The following is a 23,465-nucleotide window of genomic DNA, read 5'->3' as shown; positions in this document are numbered from 1 at the left end:
ATTCTGTCCCTCAGACTCCGGTGATGAATGGTTCATCACCGGAGCAGCAGATTAATGCAACAGTACAGACATGCTGTAAATACATCTGTGTAGCTCCATTTCCTCTTTTAGTCTCAGTTAGTGCTGCAGCTGTTGTCTTCTTTTTCCCTCCCACAACTGATACAGGCCATCTGTCCGCCTTACACAGAAAACCTCTGCACTACATGCAGGGATGATGCGGTGAACCACCGTCAAAAGGAGCAAACCGATAACTAATACACTTTACAGACACATTCGGTGCATTTCAAAGAATTAAGTTAAATTTAGACATTTGTTTTTGAAAAAGCTTAAAGATTTAATTGTATATTCAAACTTTGCAATATCTTGTTTTTTAAATGTTTACTTTTGCTACTTTTTATGGTTATGATTTACATCCGAGAACCTGAAACTTGGTTATTGGAAATTCTGAATATTACATAAAAAAAAAAAAAAAGTTAGGTTATCCTCAGGTTTGCAACAAAAAAGTCTGCAAACATTACAATGTAAACCTGAAAAGTTTGAAATAAAAATTTGTAGTAAATGTGAGGCTAACTTTTTGAACTGAATTATTGAAAAAAAAAAGACATTTGATGATATTTAGAGCAATGAAACTATAAAATAACAACCATCTTGCTTTGAGTTCAAACATCTGATGGATAAAAACAACAAATGTGACAGGTTCAGAATAACCAAGCAAGCTTTGAAAACACTTTTTTATTATGGTGCAGAGATCCATTTAATATATATTAGAAAACCAACATGTGAAGCAAGGCTACATGGAATTTTACTTCAAAGGGTAACATTATAGACTTACATTTACATACATAACCATGCTTCTTAGTTAAAAGAGGAATTGAAAATGAAAAAAAAAAGAAAATAATATAAATGGTAACAATTAAAAACCATTCATAGCATAATAGATCTGGACAAATTAGTAATTTCAGCAACTGCGCAACCTTTGAACGTGAATATTCTCAGGCTGCTTCCTCAGTGAGGATGGCTGCTGTGGTTTAAAGTTGTCTTTCTAAAAGACCGGGCAAAGGGTCACAGATTTTTTATTTTTATTTTTTATTGCTTTGCAGAGAGTAAAGTGCTGTGGTCCACTGACCTGGTTCGCCTTTAAGAGCATGGAGTATGTCTGCGATTACAGAAATAAAACAAAACGATGCAGGGAAGTGCATAAGTGGAGAGAGGTAGGTGGGTTCAAACACTTGCATGTGGCAGCAAAACAACCCAACAGAGCTTCCTCGCCTTCATGGCATGGTTTAACACAAAAACGTAGAGCCTAAGACGTGCCCCGGAGAGAAGTGACAGAAGAAGAAAACACCAAAACACTTGGACCTGGTGAGGGGAAACTTTCTCAACGTGTGACGTGTTCACAAAAGAATAAATACAAGGTGGACGCTCTAAGAACCAAGCCATGTCGTGTGCTCAGTGGAACGTGCATCGTGGGAAGGAAGAATGCACTCGGCGGGACGGTGTGTGTGTGTGCAGGTTCCCTGACGAATAGTCACAGTACGTCGACGTGGTGGGGAAGCGCGTGCACAGGTCCCTCCTGTGGCAACTGAGCAACAAGGCACTCAAAAGGCACTCCAGCTGTTCATGAAGAGGCATCTCAATCCAAGTGAAGCTGCAGTGCTCGTGCGTGTAGAACTTTCCATTGCTTCTCCCCCCCCCCACCCTTTGGCACTGAGAGGAATGTATGGAAGCGGTGGGATGGATGGAAGGAGTGAGGGGGGAGAAGAGTTCCCTGGTGGTCGTCTCTCTCAGTCTATTTGGAGAGTTTGCTGATGACGCGGATCAGTGCTCCGTTTTCATCTTTAAGACGCTGGTTGTCTGCTCTCAGGTCAACCAAAACCTGCAGGTAGAAGTTAAAGCTCACGTTAAATCAAGTCCGAACAGGGAGTGTGTGTAGCGTCAAAGTGTGTTTTGGTGTCGTCACTTGGCGTCTTTCACAGCGATTAATCAGACTCACCCTCTATACTTTACATGAAAAATCCCATCCGGTAAGAAGTACAAGATAAGGATCGCAGAACTTTGAAACTTTAGTTTTATTAACAAAACAAACTTGTTTTAACTGCACTTTTTTTATTTTCAGACCTTTTCGGAGGTAGATAAGTTCACATGTAAGTATTGATTAATTGCAGATCACCCAAAATTAAGGAAATTGGGGCCAATCAATCAATCAACCGGTTGGTTGATCGGCGCACCTCTAAAAATAATAGTTTCATATTCCAGTGAACAGTAAAATAATAAAAAAATATATATTTAGTGTGACACCCTTTTTTTTGTCTCTTTAAAATCAGAGCACAATGTTTATTTCTAGCTTATTTCATGTGGTCAGCTGGATTCTGCTTACATTCTTTATTCTTAAATGATAAAAGTGATTATTTCATCCAAAGATAAGTTACTGATTTCTCCTTAAAGAGAATCAGAAGTCAAAGCACTCAGATCTGCAGCCTAGAAATATATTTAACTAGTGTTTAAATGGATGGCATTAAACAAGGAATCTTAACCAACAGCCCATTAAACAAAACAAAAAAGGTACAAGCCTGTGTTTTGTTATTTACAGCAACTTTACAAGGGAATTAAATACAGCTAGTAAGTAATAAGGATTTCCTAGAATTCCTAAAAAATAAAAGCAAATCACATAAAGCCTGCTAGAACAACAGTGTGTATTCCAACTGATCATATTGTGCTAAGAGCAAACTTTTACACAAACTACCAGATATCTCCTGTGGCGCTACTTTAGTTTGAACATAATGACTGTTTGTGTGTTTCATGAACAAAAATATTTCAAAACAGCCAAATTTATCTTTCCTGTAAATAAGGAGAAAGTTGTAACCTCCTTTCAGCCAGCTGACCAGGAGTCTACAGGAACAGGCGGGGTAGGGGCGACACTAGGGCTGGGAAATTTCACCTAAAATCAATACTATGACATATTGAGCATTTCACCTCGATAACAAGAAATGGATGATAACTACTAGCTTGGATGGCATGATTCTGCAATTATTTTTATTGTCACTTTAATGAATTTTAAAACTACAGCATCTGCAAATAAAGTAAATGTGTACTTTTAATTGTTATTGAATAAATAAACTCAACTGAACAAGTTTAGATGGATAAAATACTTAACTTCTGACGTCTTTGCTGAACCCAAAATGTTGAGTCTGCACTGAAGCTCTAATGGAAAATGGTTCTGTCGTGTAACAAATTATGAAACAAACACCACAGGAAGCCAGAAATAACTCAAAAGTGGCTTCAGCTAAGCCACTTACAGTACAGTCTCGCCACAACACTTCTTAAAAAAATAACTTGCATTGTTTTCCCAGCGGTTTTGTTAAACTGTCATGGCTGTCTCAGAGAAAACACTCAGGTAAAACTGGGTGGGCAGGTGCCAAACACCAACCTTATCACACCACTTGACCACAGTGAGAGGCAGCTCTCTGCAGCGTGCTCCCACAAGCCAAAGCCAGGCCAGTCGAGCAGAGAAGCATGCAAAAGTGTCAGCGGTCCTGATAAGTCTCCCTCCGAACCATTCCTCACCTTTAGCTCCTCCTCCAGCTCCGCCATGCGCCGCTCCAACATCCTCCGGTCCTGGTGTCGGGAAAAAAACGTGAGGGGATGGGAGGGGGCAGAGAGGAAGCGACGCAGAGAAGAAGGACAGAAGTTGAGTGAAAACAAGTGAGGAAGTGGTTTAAGTGGGGGAAGAGAGGAGAGTGTGTCAAACGGCAGGGGTGGCACTAGTGAGGCACACGAAGCTACAAGAACTACGAAAATACAAACCAAGCGAGAGAAAATATCGGCAGGAAGGGTGGGAGTGAGCTTTACCTTTCTCTCTAGGTCCAGTAGTGCTGAACAGTCAGTGAGGCGTTCTTGTCTCTGTTGGACAAAGAAATACTTTTTTTTTACAATCAAAAACACCGAAGGTTTTCAAGCAATTAGTCAAGAAAATAAATCAAGTAAATATGTTACCCTCAGTTGTTATAAAAATGCTATGACTTTGTAATTTAATGCCTTAAAATTGGGTCTTTGTCTCTTTAAAATCTCCTGCTCTTTCTGAAACTCTGCCTTCAGGAAGTCAATCACAACAGAGCTCCTCTATTAGCCCTTTAACAACTTCTTTTTTTTTTTTTAATCAGCTTTGCACTGAGAAGTAGCCCAGTCAATGTGCAACTCCACCAAATGTTTACTAATTGCTGCTGGTTAGTCTGAAGGAGCCGAGTTGCAGGGGGAGGGCTGGTCTGTGCGGCGGAAACTTGGAAACTGCAGCTCTGAGGACGAGCTGCGGCTTGAAGGCGGAGCTACGTCCAGCTAGGTCTTTTGCTCAGCTGAATGGTTACCAAGGGAGATTCAAGGATTTCTCAAACATGAAAGCACGAAAGAATTAAGGAAACACTCCAGGCATGCTTCTGATGAGGGAATAACTTTATAACATGACATAAAGCTCGTAATATTTTACATCGTACTGCCCCTTTAAGCAGGAAATTGAACTTGTTCATCACCTGCGTCGCCTTCTCCAGCTCCACCCTGGTCTGACTAATGATCCTCTGTGTGTCCTGCAGTTGAGCTTGGAGCTGGCTGTTTTCTCTGGAAACCTCCTCAAACAGCTGTTACACACACACACGCACACACACACACACGCACACACACGCACACACACACAAAGGCAATTAATAATAGAAGTATCACCACATAGCAAACCAATCAACTCCAGCTGCTGCTGACCTTTTTAAAATCTTTGCTCTCCGATCCTTCTCTCTGGGTGCGGTTGCTATACGAGGTGTCCAACCTTGAACTCATGTCTTTGTCTTTCTGCATACAGAAAAACAAAAAAAAAAAAAAAGGTAAACGTGTCTGCTGTACTTATTTAATAATATTTGATTACACACATCAAGTACAACCTGTGGATCCAGCCCACTCCCTGAGAACTCCTCCTCTCCACTGGGCTCAATGTCTTCGCCCTGAAGAAGACAGATGGTATGAAACCAGAGTCAATCTGCAGCAGTTTTCTCCACGAAGACGGTTTTGCGTTTACCTCATCGGGCCTCTGTGCCTTCCTCCTGGCCCGTCTCCTCTCTCTGCGCTCTCTGGCCCATTTTTCTGTTTCGCTTTCCCCTGTGATGGACTCGACATCTGAGCAGAACCACACAGCATGTCAGATGTGGAAAAAGAAAAGAGAAGTATCTAAGGGCTTATGCTAAAAAAAAATTCATATCAATTGAACTTTTTTCACTTGAGATCCCAAAACTTTAATTTTTTATTGGGATTTTTTGTTACAAAAGAAACACAAATTGGTGTGTAAAAGTGTACAGTACATGGTTTTTGTTCTTTTTATTTAGAAATAAGTTAAAACAAAACCTAGTTGGAGAACATTTGAGAACATTCATTTTCAAGTTCTGCATAAGATTCTACACTGGCTTCGTGTCTGGACTTTAACTGGGCCATTCTTATGCTTGAATATATATTTTATCTAATCCAGTTGATTGCAGCCCTGACTGTACGTTTAGGGTTCTTAACCTGTTGGAAGGCGAAGCTCCAATTCAGACTCAAGTCTTTTGAAGCCTCCCTCTAAAAATTGTTTTTTAAGCATTGCCCTCCAGTTGGTTCCATTATACTATCAACTATTACCAGCTCTTCTGCCCATGCAGTAGAAAAGCATTCTTCCAGTATGATCCCAGTTTTCCACAGCAGGCTAAGTAGGCCAAAAAGTTTTAATTTTGGGCTCCTCTGACCAGAGAGCTTTCTTCCATATGTTTGCTGTGTCCCTAAACAAAACTCGTGGCCAACATTAACTGGGACGTCTGATGTCTTACTTTCTTTCACAACATATTTTTTGCCATTAATCCATAAACGCCAGATTTGTCAATGGGAAATCTAATAGTGTTGTTGACAGATTCTCCCTGCCTGAGCTGTGGACGCCTGTAGCGCCTCCGGAGTTAAAATCTGCATTTTGACTCCTGTCAATAAGGTAAACAAATTCAATTCAATGGAATGAAAATAAAGAATAAATACCAGAGAGAAAATGGGCTGAAAACGAATAACTTTTTAACCATCATTATTTTCCTTCCACTTCACAAAATCCCAATAAAATGCATTAAACTTTGTGAATGTCAGATGCTTTTGGACGGCACTGAAGAAGCGACTACCTTTTCTTTCAGATGCTGGAGGGCGAGCCGAGCCAGCAGGCTGAGTGAGACCCAGCAGGTCCGACTTCTGCAGGCTGGCAATACGAGATCTCCAGCTCACTTCCTGTAAACGCATCGCTTTAGTGTCGCAAGATCACAGAAACACGAACGGCACAGCCAAACCGGTCTGTAACCATTTCAGAGGGTTCTTACCCCTTCATCTGCCTTCTTCTGTTTGGCTTCCTTCTCTTTCTCTTCTTCCTCATTCTTTTCTCTTCCTTTGTTGTCTGTCTTCATGGTTTTAATTGTCTTCTCTGCCTCCTGCAAATCTGTTAGCGTAACTCCCTTTGAATAAAAGAAAACAACGATGAAGCAAACACACACACACATGGCAAAGCCGAGGTTCAAAGGCAGGGAACGGGGTGAGGAGGTAAATCCTGACCTGGGTGGAGCGCCGGGATTGCCGCGCATGCCGGGAGCGGGCTTTTCTCTGCGCTTCCGCTTCCTCATCTCTCACAGGCGTCAGATACGACCTTTGTGGTCAGAATCGCCGTTAGTGACAAAGCCAGATCACCATCTTTGTTTGGTTAGATGTTTTGTTCTTACTTGCGCCTCTGTTTGCTCTCCTGGTCGCTTGTCGTTGTGCTCTGAGAAGTTGAGGTGATGGTGGACGGTGGCTCCTTCTTTTCCGTTTGTTCCTGAGGAGTTCTTTGGGGAAAATGTTTTAAGGTGTTTACGTTTGAAATTAGGCCAGAAACAGACATAAGGTCATATTTTTCACCCATAACATCCTCAAATATTGAAAGTAGGTATTATAAATAAATATTATGTGTCGTTTACATCATTCTTAGAAGCAGATTTGTCAATTTGCAATTCCATTTTGGCAACAGAAAAGCCCTCATAACCACTCTTTTTAATAATACATGGTCATCGCCTTGTTTGGATGATGATTTGACATCTTGGTTTACATAAATAACACTTTTTTCTTTTTAGTAAAAAAAGTTTCCATTGAACTGTTTAATAGTTGTCTGGTCAATGCTTGATTACTTTTCCTACGAAATCCATTAATGTAGAAAACCTGTGAGCTCCATGAAAATGAAATGGGTGAACTGCATGGATTTCCCCTCACCCACCAAACGTCCTCTCTGCTATAAACAACTTTTGCTCTAGGATCATAAAAAACTGGAATCCTGGAAAAAGGGAAAGAACAACCCAAAACTGAGGGAATAGTAAATAAAACACCTCATGCTGCAGCTACTACAGTTAGCTTGAGCAGCATGTAACCAGCCTGAACCGCAGATCACGTTGTTTATGATCATATTTCCCCCCCGCACTTTTTGTCCCTCCATTTTTTTCTCCTGTTTGAAACATCTGCTTATTTCCACAGATTTCATTAAATCAATAACAACTCTCTTTAAACAATCTTCCAACATAGTTAAGCTTCTAAATACAGAGTTTTTTCCCCTCCATGTCTGAGCCAAAGCAGCCTTGCTATTGCCTTTCTAAGCGATTCCGCCCGATTCTCATCTACCTTCTGCGCTTCATTCGCAAATTCTCCCATACAATTGGATTTCTCAAGTAGACTTTCAACAGAAGACGAGTTGTGAACAATGACATCAATTTTCTGTACCGTTTTAGAAATGTAGTCTGCCTACATGGTTGTAGTTTAGTAACTGTAGCAGAGGAAGTCAGACCGTGTTGACCACGCTTCGAAATATTGCGCCATTAAGGTCAGAGACAGAGGAAACTATAAGACATTTTATTGCTGGCAAGGATGTGGTTCAGCTCAGCACTTGGGAAATGGTTGTTTATAGCATGTGCTATTTCTGGTAAGCTTCATAGCATAGCTTCTTTTACAGTCGTTAAAGGAAAAGGTTAGCAATTGGGTAAATTAAGATCCAATCATTTAAAACTTCAACAGAGTGCAAGCCTCCAGCAAGCCATCATTTCTCAGTAGCCGAGGTTCCTGCTGGACGAAGCAAAGAGGGGCTGTTTGTTAAACCAGTCTGGAGCCAAATGAAGGAGAGAGAACTCAGTTTGTAGTTAGCATTGGAATACAGTGACCTATGAGAAAACCAAAAGTAGACGGACTAACAGAGTTCAAGCAGTGTAACGGATGTGTCCTCTGAATAATGTTTTGACAGATACATTACTGTGGTGCAATTAAAACCCCACAACATATATATGAGTTAATTATGTGGACAAAAATGAGACCAAAATAATCTCAACATGGCAGGTTAATATAAAGTAGGCTGCTGGTGGGAGGAAAATACTGCGGCATGTCTGTTCACATCAGAGTAATGATGCTGGTCAGAACTGGAGCAGAAACTGCAATGACTTTTTACATGCTGACAGATTTCAAGCAATTTGAATATTGTGTTTCCAATTACAGGCAGACTGAGAACCAGGTACCGGTTTTTAAGGTCTCAAAACTACTACCACCAAATACCTTTGACTTTCTCCTTCCTGGATAAATAGCCACATCAATTTTCATTTTAGTCTGAAGACTTAGACGTAGGCATCCCTAACTTTGCCTCGAGGGGACAAAATGTTACTTATTGATGCTTTAGCCAGGCTTTCCAAATGTGACATCATCACTCATCGGTAACTTTTGACTTATTTTTTTGTGGGTTTTGACTTCCCTTTTTACTTGATTTTAGGCAGAGAAGTGAATATAGTACTTTGGGGCTAGAGGTCTGAAAAAGAAAAACGTAATATATCTGTAATTTTACAGTAAAATACCTCTGAGCTAAAAGACTATTAAGGCGGCTGAGACCAGCAGAGCTTGTTCCTGTACTCGATGAGGTCACGTTGGCGTCATCCAGTCTCTTTACATAAGACGAGCTAATAAAAGAACAAAATAGGAAAGGTAAACAAAAGCACATATTACACTGTAACTTTTACACATAAATTAGATTTGCAGCTATGAAGGGCAGGAGGGGAGGGTGGGGTTGCTGTTGTGAGCTGTGACAATGCAAGTGCACAAACACATAAATGGCAGAGCAAATACATACGAAACAGGTGGTGAGCAGCGTGACTGACCTGTGTAGCAAAGATGGTGTGGAGCTAGTGAACTCATTCCCTAACTGACTATGAAGTCGTCGAGTGTACGACGAGCTACGGCTTAGCCAACTGAGAGAAAAGGGAGACAGAGTGACAGGGACACATATGCAGTGACTTCGATTCTGCTTCTCTATGCTGGACCCATTCAATCCCACCTGTTGGAGCTGTCAGAGCTGTTATCTGGAATACTGAAGAGTCTCCGTGTTGGAGTCGGCGGCACTCGAGCGAGTCTTGGCTCCTGGGAAAATGAAAGAGGGAGACTTTGGTCTGTTTATCAGTTATTTATGCAGCTCGGTGAGATGAAGCTCTAAAAGACGCCTTTATTTGGCTCGTCATGTTCTAAATAACGGCAGTACTTTTGTGGGCGCATAAATCTCGGAAACGATTGTGTACCTTGGTGTCGGCGTCGGAGCTGAGGCGGGGGCTGGAGGCAGAGCGGCTCATTCCGAGTCCAGACTCTGCGGCTCTGCTCGGGTCCTGGAAGGAGTCCGACAGCCCGGCTGAGCCCAAAGTCACGGAGCTGCCCGCTTTCCTCAGGGACGTTCTCCATGAGCCTGGGGACTCGGTGGCTTGAGGCTTGCTTGGTTCCTGCCACATGTGCAAAAGACTTGGGTTGCGAAACTCTACAAAGCACAGTAAGCACCTGGTATTCATGCAACATCTGTAAAGGCTACCTTCTTCAGCTGGCCTGCAGTGGTAGTTGCTGACATGGAGGTAGGAAGCACGCTGGTGGTATTTCGTTTGTTGTTCAAGTTGTTTATAATTTCTCTGTTTTTTGCTTTCTCTGCAACGGTAAAACATTACGCAGGTCAAAAATCCTCCAAACAGTTTCGCAGAGACAAAGTCAAAACAAAACTACAACAGCTTCTCCCCTCTCTCTCCCCGCCCCCCCTCACCTGACTCCGTGTCGCTCTCGGACTCGCTCTCCTCCTCTGAGCTGGAGCTGCTGGAGGCTTTCGCCTGGCTCTGCCCCGTTTGGCCTTCCTCCTCCTCGTCCTCGGCCGGACTGCTCGGCAAGGCGGGAGGCGGGTGCTTCTCCCGCTCATGAAGGCATATCTTGTCCCTGCTGCTCATGCGGGAAATAGAGGTCCTGCGGTGGAGAGGGGATGGGGGGGGCGGAGCCCGAGTCGGGGAGGGACGACAGGTGGCATGCAGGGAGCCGATCAGTGAGGGCGACCGTACAACGTGCAGCCAATTAAAGCGAGCAAGCAAGCGTCAATCGGAACGTCAACAGGTAGCACCGCTGGACTCTTTTGGTAGTGCGTTGTTTTTGAGTTGGCACCAGATTTCTAATTGCATCTTCAATTTATGATTTTTTTTGCTTTGATTTGTTTAAAAAAAACCAAAGGCAAAAGAGTACTGACTCAAATGAAAAGAAAAAAAAAACAATGCCTGGTCTCAGTGTCATGTTAGCCACTTATTATCAACAAAAGTATTAATAATAATTTACATTTTGTCATCGTAGAGTTACAAGTCTTTCCTGAAAAGTATCCCCACAGCATGCTGCTGCCACCAGTTTCCTCTAGTTCATCGTATGATTGATTTATTCTTTATTGTGACAGGCCTGTATACAATTTTGCCAGACAGTTATAAGTTCATATTTAGACTAATATGACTGCTTCCACATGTTAAATCTTGTCCTGCACATTTCAGCAACAAGGCAGCTCAAAGTGCTTTTTGCCATAAAACTGTCATATGTATTCAGAGTGAAAATGAATAAGAAAGCTCACCACCACTTATTTTAGATTTTAATTTGCAAAAATATTTCAAAAATCATGTACAATTTACCTTCCACTTAACCCTACACAACAACTTTGTGCTGCTCTGTCACCTGAAACACATTACAGGTTGTGGTTATTAACAGGACAAAATGGGTTGCATAGATTTTTAGCAGAGTTTTGTAGAAATAAAGCTAAACGTTTTCCGTTCCACGACTTTCAAAGCAATAATTAGTGGTAATTACTGGTTGTTGGTACTTGTAGTAAATAAGATGCTCTCAGGAAGGCTCAGAATGTTAGATTAAATCATTTTTAAAAATGATTTAATCCCTTTTTCTCAACAGAGTCATGTTATTCATGAAGCTGTGTAATTAACATGACTGAAGGTGTACCAAGTTGAACCTAAAGAACACTGTGTGCAGCTATGTTATAAACAGCAGACTCTGAGAGGGTGCTGAGAGGTCTTTGGGAAACAGACAAATAATCCCTGTCTGGATTTTAGAAAAAGGTCCAACAGCCACAAATACTGACAACAAAGTGGGATGTGCCCCAATCTTATGTAATGGTCACTGGAACACATTATTCAAAGCATTTTATGTATGTTGCGTCATTGCCTAAAAGGGCACTGGAGAGCATTAAGACTTTTAAATGGCAACATTTTAAGTTTTAAGACTTTTTAGTAGCAGCTTCCATTACTTCTTTCTTTCTGACTGTCATGTGGCATGACTATGTTTACTGACACTAGCCAAAAGTGACTGTTAGTCACTGATGTGACTAATAGCTATGTGGAAGTATAATGCATTATGTCCAATCACTCAAGTTAAAGGAATCCACAGAAAGCCAATAAGGATGCTTGAATTATTTAGAGAGCTTAACGCACTGAGCTGCAGGAGAATAACGTCTCCTTCTTTGAAACAAACCGCAGTTCTGTGGTTAAACAGAATGTAGGCCAATCATGTTTTCCATTTTCCTTCATAAAATGTAGTCGCTAACCTCAGAAGTTAACATTCAATTTGGCATTTTTCAACAAAATTTCACACTTTTTAAAACTTTTTAAATCTATTTTTGAGCTATTTTTCTTTACAAACATTCCTTTAAAATTGTAGAATATTTACTATGGAGCCTGAGGAACCACAGACTTGACATATAAATAGATGGATGGACAGACAAACGAATGATGGGAAAACAGACAAAGTCAAGGATGAATCAACGAACAAACGGATGAGCGGATAGAAAAATGCATGGGCAGAAGGATGGATGAATGGACAGAGTGAGGGATAAGTGAATGGATGGATGGATGGTAGAAGAACAGACTGATTGGCAAATGGATGGACAAAACGCTGGATGGACGGATGGATGGATGAATGAGAAAATGGATTGGGGGAAGGACATTTGGTCAGACAAAATAGACCAATTGATGGACAAAAGGATGTAAGGACCGATGGTTGGAAAAATAAATGGAAAAATGGATGGATGTACCAGTGGACAGACAAAAGAATGGATGGATGGGTAGGTGGATAGATAAAGACAGATATGGGCGAAGGAAAGGATGTACATACATATATATATATATATATATATATATATATATATATATATATATATGGATGGACAGACAGACAAATGGACTATTTTTTTAACATTCAGACCTGTAATCTATCAAGCAGAGATTCTGACAGGGAGTCCAGATTCAATTTCTGTTCCACAATCACCCTGGAAAATACGCAAATTGTATAATTCCCCCAGATTACACTGGAACCCTGTAAATCAGACTAGCGGCACAAAGCGTCCTCTGCCTCTTGATGGTTTGATCTGCAGCTCTCGTCCACGACTGCACAGACAGTTCTCAGCACAGGCATCGAAAAGGAGAAAAGCCAGAAGCGTCTGACAGCAGCAAGTAGCCACTTTAAAGCTGCTGATCTAACACCGATAAAAAGAAACGGACCAGATGTTTTACTTAGAAAGTACTTCACATAAAGGTCCTGATTACTTCTACACAAATGAACTCGAAACAGCTATTCAGATTGTTTATGACAGATGAAGGACTTTCCACAATAAAAAGATCAGAACTGCCGTTATTTATGTCTAATTTTCCGTTTGCCATCTATATAATCCTGTTATACACTGATTTTTAAAATTTTTTTATTAACTTATACCTGGCTTACTCCTAAATTACAAATCGAGATCAGTAAGTGTGCAGGATGACACTAAGACAGACAAAGTCATTTCAGCAGTACATCAGCTCACAGGAACGCTTGGACCGTTAAAATCAGACTTGCGTGCATGCAGACAACTGGTACTGGGCTTTATGGGATTCAGCTAAGGAAGGGCAAAGTGTGTACCAACACACACACACACACATATAGTGGCACTAACCTGCGAGTGCGGACTGGTACCATGGAGATAGGTTGATTGGTCTCAATAACAGGATTCTGTTTCTGTTTCTCGCTGCGTAACTGAAGAGGAATATAAACAGACATAAACACAGAGAACATTCTGTGCCGCAGCACCATCAATCAGATGGAGTTTATCTGAGCGGGTGATAATAGCTGCGGAGCTCGTTTGAAGGCAGACTTACAGCGTTCTGTTTCTTCTGCAGCTCCTCCAGGGTGTCCACGAGGTTCTCGTCTGCAACATCAAGAGGCGTTTGACCCTATAAGGAAATTGAGCCGTGTTTTATCAGCTGCAGCCGACGATAAAGCTTCAGCGGCTGATTTAGGAGTGAGCAAAGGTCATTTCGGTCGGCCTCACCACGTTGTTGACGGCGGCCATATCGCACATGTGGTCGGCGAGCAGGGTGCACACCTCCTCCTGTCCCCAGTGAGCCGCCGCATGCAGAGGCGTCCACCCGTCTATGTCCCTGCAGTCCACATCTACCCTACACTGCAACAGCACCCTGACAAGGTGAGGAAGAACAGGAGGAGGGGCAGACATGGCCATGAATACAAGACGAAACCAAAACAGGACAAAACGTCCGTCATTTGTCTTCTTACTTGAGGACTTCGATGTAACCTTTGGCTGCGGCGACGTGCAGAGCCGTAGCCTTGGTGTTGGGGTGAGGCGTCAGGGAGCCGCCTCCTTCCAGCAGCGCCGTGGCGTCCTGCAGCATGATCCTCTCCTCCTCCTTCCGGGCTTTATCCACATCTATCCCTGTGAGGCGGATGTGAACGACATGGGAATGACAAAATCGTTTTTGTTTTAAAAATATGCATTTAATTAAAACCGTTTCCAGAGTGAAACCATAAAACAGTCCAAAGGGAGATTCTTCTCATACTTTTTGGAATTCTCCAAGAAATTGTGACCATTTGAATTAGAGGTGAACAACATGTTTAGACCTCTCAGGTCTTCTGGTTTCTGGAACAAACGTCCAGAAAACTGTCAAGATGCTGAAAGACTGAGTTCCTATTTAGAGTTTCCTCTGATTAATAATAATAGGAACATTGATTGATATATTTTATGCATTTTTGCTTGGTGATTTTTATGATGGCATTAATGTTTATTGCTTATTTCACAATTGGTCACTGTATTATGTTTTGTTTAAGGTGTACCACTTTGAACTGCTTTGTTGCCGAGTCTTGATTTGACAATCTTCATTCCAATATCTATGGATGCGATACTCAATACCATATTTCAAGTGCCATGTATGTGAATTCTGCCAATCAATAGTACATATCTGGCACATTGAATAGACTTTAACAGATCTTGATGCATAACTTTGGTGGTTGAGATGCAAAAGTTCAAATAAGGGTGAATGTCATGAAGGAAAAAAAGTCTGAAAAATGTGGGTTAACTTTATTCAGTTTTAATGATATTCAGATGCTTTTCTGAATATCATTTATTCGTTTATATTAGTATATTTTTATTCATTTATGTGAACTATAACAAAACAAACCAAATTACTTTTGCTTAACTTGTGGCAAACTATTACTTCTTTAATTAACCTACATTTATCGTGAAAACACTTCAACACTGTTCAACTCATAACATTTGAGATGCAATGAAAACTTGGCTCGTGACCAGGATTGGTCAAAAAGTTTAAATGTAATCATTTTCCAGTTTCTGAGCATGCATGTTCATAGATTTTACTGAGGGAAGAACACGGAAAGGCACCTGTTCAAAAAATTAAGATAGAGGAAGATGTAGGAAGCCATTTAAGAAACAAGCTATTCTCTGAAATGTTAAAAAGTTTGATTTTTTTAGATTCCAAGGTTTGATTCTATGACATAACTAAACACTGAAAAGCTTCAAATAAAGCAATGGGAGTTAAAGGGATCTGTGATTATGATTCACAGTCACATCAATGACTCAGCAGGGAACCCTGGACGGCGATGTGTTTAATGAGCTCACCCTGTTTTTTGATTTCAGCTCTGAGAAGCCTCTCCATTACATCTTCGTTGGCCACATCCAGAGGGAGCTCTCCTTCGCTGTTGACAGCCCCAACGTTAGCACCGTGCTCTATCAGGTACCTTCAAAACAAAGAGATGGTCCGCAAGCAGTTAGAAAATAATTTCAATATATTAATCTATAATTTACACACTGAAAAAAATGTTGATCTGAAACAAATCACAGAGTCTGCAGTAGCCAGGATGGTGACGGTGAGGAGGACTCACTTGGTGATCTGGATGAAGCCGCAGGAAGCTGCAGCGTGCAGAGGAGTCCAGCCCTCATTGTCCCCTCTGTTGACGTCGCTCCCGTTCTCCACCAGAAACTGCACCATCTCTGCGTTTTCGTCGATGCACGCCTGACAGGGAGACAAACAAACACGTCAACGTCGCTGTGTTTGATTTGTTTAATAAAAGTCCTGACGCTGAGAACTCAAACGGATAATACAGATGTTTGTTTCAGAGGGTCTCCAACCCATTAAATATCTGTTTACGTTTTCAGTGAGAAAAAGTGGGAAACTCCAGACATTTCCAAAATCTATTAAACCCAACTAAAGCAGCAGAGCTAAAACAATGACCACACTGTATACTTGCTGTAATGGCTTTCTGCTAAGTGGGTTGCTAAAAGCCCTCAAGTAGTTTCTAAAACCGTCATTTTGTTCCGTGAATGAAACAGTGGATGTGTCTGGCAGCTTTTCCTGGGGAGAAGTTTATTAAAGATCCCATCGTGACCCAACCAAAGTCCCGAGATAAATCGCATGTGAATCTCATGGGATTATTTTATGCTTTTTGATATTTATGAATAAAATCGCAGCTTTACCTATTCTGAAACAAATTGCTTTGTATTTTTCTGTTAGAAGTTGCACAGTAAGACATAAATACAAAGGAAATACAAACGTGCCAAAAATGCTTGGAAAATTACTGACACCGTAATTCAAACAGATCGATGCGCTGAACTAGTTACAGTCCTGCGAAAAAGTATTTGCCAACATATACATTTATTTTTGCTTTCTATTACACTTAAATGCTTCAGAACGTCAAACCAATTTAGTATAAGACGAAGAGAACCTGTAAAATGTAATTTCCAGATATTGATTTTACTTATTGACGGAAAAAAAGAAAGCAATTGCTACCTTAAAAATGTAGTCAAGTCATTAACTTTGGTTCAGTTTTACACAGGATTTCTGATATAAGTGCATTTCTTAACCTTAAACATTTAAGCATGACAGAAAAAAAAACACAAGAAATTTACAAGTAGGAAATACTTTTACACCACTTTATAAACATTCCCATAAAATGAAATGAATCAGAAATGGTAGTTGTTTTCCCCACTTCTTTATGCATGAAGAAGACTCAGCTGAATATATTCATACATCTGGAAAACATGACAATCAAGCCAGACAGGATTCTTGATGCAAGAAGATAATGTGGATCATATTACTAAAGAGTACTTTAAGACTGTGGTTGTTACATTTTCCTTGCGCTTATCATGTGTTTTACTGTGCCCTTGTGTAGTCCAACATTTCTCTTCTTAAAACACGGTAGAAGAGAAGAAATGCATGACGAAAATGTGTCCAGTTGCAAAGTATAAAGGTCTTCTGTTCAACTAACTATATGCATTTCATTACGCGACTGTGTCCATCTTGTTTCAGGTGTTCGTAAAACATTTTATTTCTTGCTTTGCTATTGTGCAGATCATGGACCCTCTATGATGGGGTAGAGGGTAGTATTCAAAGTATTTTTAAATGTTGGTATTGCTTTGATTTTAGAAAAAAAAAGTGTGTACTTTTAACTGTGTACTCTGTAGTCCAATAGAAAAGAAACCTGAGAAAAATAGACTGAATAATTATTTACATTTATTTCACAACAGTTTTAAATTAAAGTTCAAAGTGATTATTTTTTTGATAAACAAAAATATGATGACTGTTCACTAAATGGGCAAATTACCTAATAGATATTTTGTTGAATTACCTGACTAGTAAATAATGAGTGTTTAAGGTGGAGTTGTGGTCAGAGATGACGAGTTGGAGAGTTTTTCCATCATTAACCGCTGATGACGTAAATGAGCAATAATGAAATATAATCTACCAGAGATCACATGACTTCCTCTGCACAGGTTATTGGATGCAGCGGCTGATCTGCGAGCCACACCTACATGCCGCACTGAATGCCTCACCAGGTGACAAATATTACACACCTTAGTTTCACACCATGTGATGTAAAAAACAAAACAAAAAAAAAACAGGATTCTTCTTCCACTGAACTGTGCTCTAACTTGCAGTACGGACTTGTTTACCCATAAAAAAAAAAAAAAAAAAAAAAAAAAAAAACTCCAATGTAGTGCTTTTCCGTGGAACCGTTCCAATAAAACTGTCACAAACCTTTCCATTGTACGAACCTGCAGTAGCTGCCTCTTTTGTTGGCCAACTCGGGCATGCCTTTAGTCCACACAAGCATCACAATGATGATCGGTTTTGATGGAAAGAGGATATCTGAGACAGGGAGTTTCCTACAGAAGCAGCAGCTCTGGGCTGCTATGACCCAGTCCTGTCACAGAGTGGCTCCTTTCAGGTCCAATCCAATATTTACATGTGACATTTTCTCCTGCTTTAAGCAACTGAGTGCAAGTTTCTCTGTGCAGCACTGTGTATCCATTAGCAAGAAAATCAAGATTTGTTACTTCTTCTCACAGCGCTCCTCATGCATTTGCCAACTGAGAACACCTGAGGCAGATCTTGATTTTCCAAAAAAGGGGGCCCCTTACTTTGTTTTTTCTACCCGACTGATTGTATATGCATCCAAATGAATTGTAGTGACACAAAAAGTGGCAAACAGCTGAATAGAGAGACCAGATTAAGGCGTTTTAATGTTAGTCAGCTGTTTTTTTGTCTTAGCAATGAGTCAGAAATTGGCACTGCAAAAGGGTTCAACCAGCCCCAGGAACAAGAACTCTGTCGTCATGTAGAAATAAAAACATAGATGAGACAGCCTACATGCGGTGCCTTGCAAAAATATTCACTCCCCTTCACCTTTTTCCTGTTTTTCACCTCAAAATAAAATATACTGCAAGAATTTAAAGACACCTCATCACAATAACGTCCACTAGTTGGTAAATTAATTGATGAGAAAGAGTATGAGACCTGTAAACTAGGGCTGCAACTAAATTGTTTTAGCAATTGATTTTTCTGTCAATTATTCTTACAATTAATTGGATTTAAAAAATGGCATATTCTTCAGATTTTTCCATTTAACGACTATTATTGGAAATACATAAAAAACACAAATAAAAAAAATCAAATTCCTTTTAACATTTTATTAGCTGAACTGAAATAAGAAAGTATCCCTTTAGCGTATGCTTGATCATTTGAAGCAAAAAAATAAAAAACACTAACAACAAAGTGTTAACCTTAGCCCTTTCTGTTCACTGTCTTTTGGGGTTTATAAGTTAATAAAATGACAGCAATAGGTGCTCAATATAAGTCGGTTTTTTTTTACAAAGTTTGAACCAGGTGAAGTAAAAATTAAACAACCTGAGGAGTTCTGGGTAGATTTTTTTATCGTTAAGGCGAAATGTATATATTTTTGCAGTTTTCTCTAAATTACTGCTTTGAAGATCTTGTTCTTTCAACAACTGGCCTTTTCTGATCATTTATACTCTAGTTAAACTATCACTAAATAAGTTGACGATTGTTTCAATAATTGATTTATCACGATTAATACAATTAATCTGGCCTTTACGGACCAGTGGAAGGAAGAAATGTGCTGCTGAGAGAAAGCCCATGAAAATCTGTGAAGGAATAACACTTCACATCATCCCGATTGTGAAACATGGTGGTGGCAGCATCATGCTGTGGGGAAACTTTTCTTCAGCAAAAACAGTGAAGCTGGTCAAAGCTGAATGGAACAAAATTGTTCACAATCTAAGACTGAGCAGGAGCTTCACAATGATTGATGAGAAAAGATAGCATTTTTTTCCTTTATAAGAAACATATTTATAATGTCATTACGAAAATAAGTCTGTTTGTCACAATCACACATTTTACTGAACGATAAATTGTCCCAGAAATTATCGCAATAAACAATAGCATTGGGTTTTTGAGCTCATTTTCAAATGATATATTGATATTTGCACGATAATGCAAGTGCAAGAGACTAATAAACACTAATTTTGCACAGAACAGCCAACACTGGAACTGGAAGTTATTTTAAATATCCAAAATAAAAGACAACAACCAAAAACGATGAATAAGGATCAACTTATTTCACTTGTTGACTGATCCTTGTAGCGCTGACCACACAGGAAGTTGTGACCGCTCCGGTCTCTAGGAGAAGCCTTCGCACCCCACAGATGCATTCTCAAAGTTTTCTAAGCCCATACATAGGCTGCTCTGCTTAAAAATAGCTTGACATCACAAAGCAAAACAAAAACAGCGAAGACACGAGGATGCCGTTAGCCTTGCAAATGTTCACTCATGAACAAGTGACATTTTGATCTTCTCCCAGCCTCAGATGAGAAGTTAAGAGATCTCAAAGGTCATGACAATTAATCACCATGACAACAGAAATGCCCGCAGTAAGTTTGAACATGATAGATATAGAAGTCAAGACGTTTAAATGGAAGCCACACATATCAACCGGTGGGCTGAGAAAAGAATAGGGAATCGTCTTCTGGGGACATTTTTTCTGGCAGTTGCTGCCGAGAAACCTCCTCCTTCTCTTTATTTATTTGGATGTGGATAACAGAATTTGCCAACCTGAAGTAAATGCCGTCACATCAACATCAGTAATTATAACTCCTCAAACTGAGTGGAGAGTAATGAGAGTGTTTACATGATGCTAAAGCCTCACACAGAGCCGTTCCCCTCCAGGAGTGACTTAAGCTACCTAAGAGGCTTTGCTTTTGGTCTAAATCAACTAATCGCAAAGCCGCTACAGGCCTTCCTTCGTTCCTCGCAATATGAGACAATTAGCGGGAAACCAGGTTGGGGGTGGGGGGGGATCAAAATGTGCTTGTTGTAAGAAAAGAAGATGACGCTTGCAAGCGGTGCCAAAAAGCTTTATTCACCCACTACTGAGGGATGTGTGTCTGTTTGGTGGGAGTGGTATCCGAACAAGTAGCTGAATGAAAGAACAGAGGGCACTTCTTGCCCCTCTGAAGGCTTCAGAGGTGAGCGCAGACCCTCCAAGCGGAGTCTTTCTCCAAGTCATCAAGTGACTCATTGTGGAAATCGCCTTTGACAGCAGCAGCTTGTGCTGTTTGAGGAATGTTTTCCATTTCTTCATCTGAAATCCCCGAAGTCTCTTCCACAGGGAACTGGCAGAGAGGGAGGAGGAAGAGAAAGAGCGCGCAAGGCAGTCGGAGGAGGAGGAGGAGAAAGACGGTGTTGTGGAGAAAGTCTTTGGTTGGTGAGGATGGAAAGTTTGGAAAGAGTAGGCCTATATTTGATTCAAGTTGCCAGGCAACAGATGAGCAACAGGGGAGGAACGGGATGGGGGGATGGATAAAAACCTCACTTGGGTACCACATGGGGATCAAACTAAAACAGGAACGCTTCACAAAACTTTTATCTTGGGGTTACTACCACTTCCTTAAATATAATACCCAATAGAGCGTCGCCCTCCCCATAACAAACACACATCAGCATTTTCGGCCAGTGTAAAAACAAACTTCTGGTTCTTCTTTGTGTTTATTTGAGTCAGAGATCACATTTCATTAAATGGTGTGAAGGAGAACCAACATTTGACAAATAATGACTCTGAAGCATTCAAGTTGCATTTAAATTAAAAGAGGATTCCACGTTGCATGGGCCAGAATTTGACTCTGGTGACCCTCAAGTCACACAAGCTGAAGAAAACAGAGGAGATGAACTTTGACTCTTACAAGTTTAGTTATTTCTATCTAAATTGTATCAAGCATTTTGGGGCAAACATGGGAGTATTGATTTCATTGTGTGTCTTCTGGCTTGGTTCACTGTCATCAGGTGAGGCCAAGTTTGGATTTGAAAATCATCTCAGCGGAACACAAACAGTGAGCTTGGAAGCTTGTCTTTGGGAACAAATAATGACTTACAACAAAACAAAGGCGAAAAAAATCCAAAAACTAAACAAAAAACAAAAACTATAGGTAAAAAACTATAATAAGCTTAATTGCGTTCACAAAAAAGTCCCACTGGAGCGTTTGCAGCTCTTTTGCGAGCCTCAAATATGGGGGGAAGAAAAACAATGTTTACATCTTCTTAAATATCACATATGACACTCGCTGGCTTCGTCTTCAGCTTGCGTAATGAGACGACGACGTGTTTGACACCCTGTGTTATAAATGAAGAGGAAATGCAGCATCACAGAAGGTTTGTGTGACAGTGATGATGTCCAGAATGCAGCCCACTGATGACACTGAAGTAGAAAGGAGGGAGGGTCTCTGAAGTTGAAGACGGAAGACAGAAACATCTCTAAGAGCAGTAATCCTCGGTCAGTGGATGAGAAAAACAATATATAGCTAGCTTAATTCCCTCGTCACACAATACATGTTTTCCTGAAGATCATGGCACGTCTACTGCTCCTATAAAAACCATCAATACCCTTAAAAAAGCCCTTGATAAAAAAAACAGTGCCATCTTTCTATGCAACTGGATTCCTCAAACGCCTCTGATACCAGTTTTGTTTTTAAACAAGCAGTTGGAGGGTTTGCAAATTAGCTTGAAGACAGAACCAAGATGGTTCAGATATAACGAGCCAAACTGGCAAAAGGGGTTCCACAAGGCTTCATTCTTAGTCCATTATTGTTGTCCATCTAAAAACAACCTAGACTAAACTATTTTGCAAATAAGTTGTATGATCTCAATGGAACAAATCTAGTAAAAATAAATACAATAAAATAATATACATGCTGAATCTATGAACTGCAACTTTTGAAATAATTTCCTACCCCTCCTGCTGTAGTTTTAGTTTTTCTACACCAGGACCTGTTTGTTCACTAGATTATTACAATATATCACTACACAGGGAGTGTCTGCCTCAGCCTTGCTAGACTGCGTCTATAAAAAAAGAATGTCATCCCAGCAACATTGATATGACCTCATTTTACTGTGTGGTATAAAACAACAACAACAACAAAAAAAACAAAGCAAGAAGTATTGAACTAACCAAGGGAAAAAAATAAGGTGGACGTGTCAAGCTAAAGTAAAGAAACTGTGACAATCCACACACAGGCCAGAAATTCTGCCTAAACCTCCCTGAACAAATCCAAGCATTCCGATGAAGCTGCAGAACCTGCTGCGGTAAATGTTAAGCAAACGTTTACTTTGCTTCCTAGAAAGCAACACATTTCACCTAACGAGCTAGATAACCTGAACGCCTCATTCTGTGAGGCTCATTAACGGATCAACGTCGCGGTTAGTTTAGAGACAATCGAACGCCTGCAAAAAAAAAGACACATTTTGTGTCCTGATACCAGACAGAAAGGTAAAAACTGCCCACCTGGTGAAGCGCTGTCAGCCCGTCAACGTTGGCGTGGTTGATGTCAGCTCCTTGTCGGAGTAGCGCCGCCACCTCCTCCCGGTCGCCGGCGGAGCAGGCGGCCATAAACACGGCTCCCTGCGCGAACTGCACTTTCGCCCGCCGCGTCCCAGAACCGCCCGTGGTTTTCCGAGTCTCCGACCCCGTCTGTTCCGTTTCCGAGCCCAGCCATCGCTGGAGCTGATCCTGCCGTCGCTGTTTGGCAGCTTCGGACCGGGAATGGTCAGTGGCCGCCATCTTCCCCCTGGTGTGTCCCCGGACAGATTCAGCTCATGGTACGAGGAGGAGAAGCAGCGGAGTGCGGTGTTTAGATCGAGCCTTCTCACTCACTGCCCGAGCTGCGCCACCTGGTGGACGACCTCTACAATTGAAACCGCAAACTTCGCTGGGAACTTAAGCGGCAGCCCCCTGGTGCCTTCAGGGTTGGCTCGGAATTTACTTACTGCAACACAAATTGGCTTCAAATTCGCTGCTTCAGCTTCAGCACTTAACAAAATGTTTTTTAACGACACCTAGCCACCTTTGAGCCCATTTAATACTAAATCTAAAATAATTAGAATGGACACACTTTCATCTCATTTTCTATAAAACACTGCAAAATGTCGCAGTTGGTAGCACTTTTGCCTTGTTGCAAGGCAAAA

The 23,465-nt window shown here is 40.9% G+C and overlaps 1 protein-coding gene across 4 annotated transcripts; it reads right to left on the bottom strand.

The window, feature by feature from the left end:
* Positions 1-712: 712 nt before the first annotated feature.
* Positions 713-23,200, bottom strand: LOC103466502 (protein phosphatase 1 regulatory subunit 12A). 4 transcript variants are annotated; one of them, XM_081608241.1, is made up of 24 exons: positions 22,786-23,200; positions 15,538-15,668; positions 15,275-15,393; positions 13,921-14,077; positions 13,679-13,823; positions 13,506-13,580; positions 13,304-13,383; positions 10,106-10,275; positions 9,884-9,993; positions 9,603-9,797; positions 9,365-9,447; positions 9,189-9,278; positions 8,889-8,990; positions 6,753-6,854; positions 6,589-6,679; positions 6,360-6,491; positions 6,168-6,270; positions 5,057-5,154; positions 4,923-4,982; positions 4,747-4,833; positions 4,524-4,628; positions 3,850-3,900; positions 3,565-3,615; positions 713-1,876 (listed from the first exon to the last, which is right to left on the bottom strand). In XM_081608241.1, exons 1-24 carry the CDS (start codon positions 23,059-23,061, stop codon positions 1,790-1,792), a joined length of 2,700 nt encoding a protein of 899 aa, XP_081464367.1. In that variant the 5' UTR covers positions 23,062-23,200; the 3' UTR covers positions 713-1,789. The 4 variants fall into 4 exon arrangements, with proteins under 4 accessions (XP_081464367.1, XP_008410326.1, XP_008410329.1 ...); XM_008412104.3 differs by having other exon boundaries at positions 10,106-10,299; positions 22,786-23,199; XM_008412107.3 differs by lacking the exon at positions 3,565-3,615 and having other exon boundaries at positions 10,106-10,299.
* Between the last annotated feature and the right edge of the window lie 265 nt (positions 23,201-23,465).

Source organism: Poecilia reticulata, chromosome 6 (assembly GCF_904066995.2).
Source record: "Poecilia reticulata chromosome 6, P_reticulata-male-v2, whole genome shotgun sequence".
NCBI classification, from domain to species: domain Eukaryota; kingdom Metazoa; phylum Chordata; class Actinopteri; order Cyprinodontiformes; family Poeciliidae; genus Poecilia; species Poecilia reticulata.
The sequence above is the reverse complement of the archived record's forward strand: the minus strand, read 5'-3'. Positions and strand labels throughout refer to the sequence as shown.

Coding starts and splice junctions, on each gene's coding strand:
- LOC103466502 (XM_008412104.3), bottom strand. CDS start 23,061: ATGGCGGCCACTGACCATTCCCGGTCCGAAGCTGCCAAACAGCGACGG. Junction 6,271..6,359: donor AGAAGAAGGCAGATGAAGGG/GTAAGAACCCTC, acceptor ATGCGTTTACAG/GAAGTGAGCTGGAGATCTCG. Junction 3,901..4,523: donor AGCTGGAGAAGGCGACGCAG/GTGATGAACAAG, acceptor TTTGTCCAACAG/AGACAAGAACGCCTCACTGA.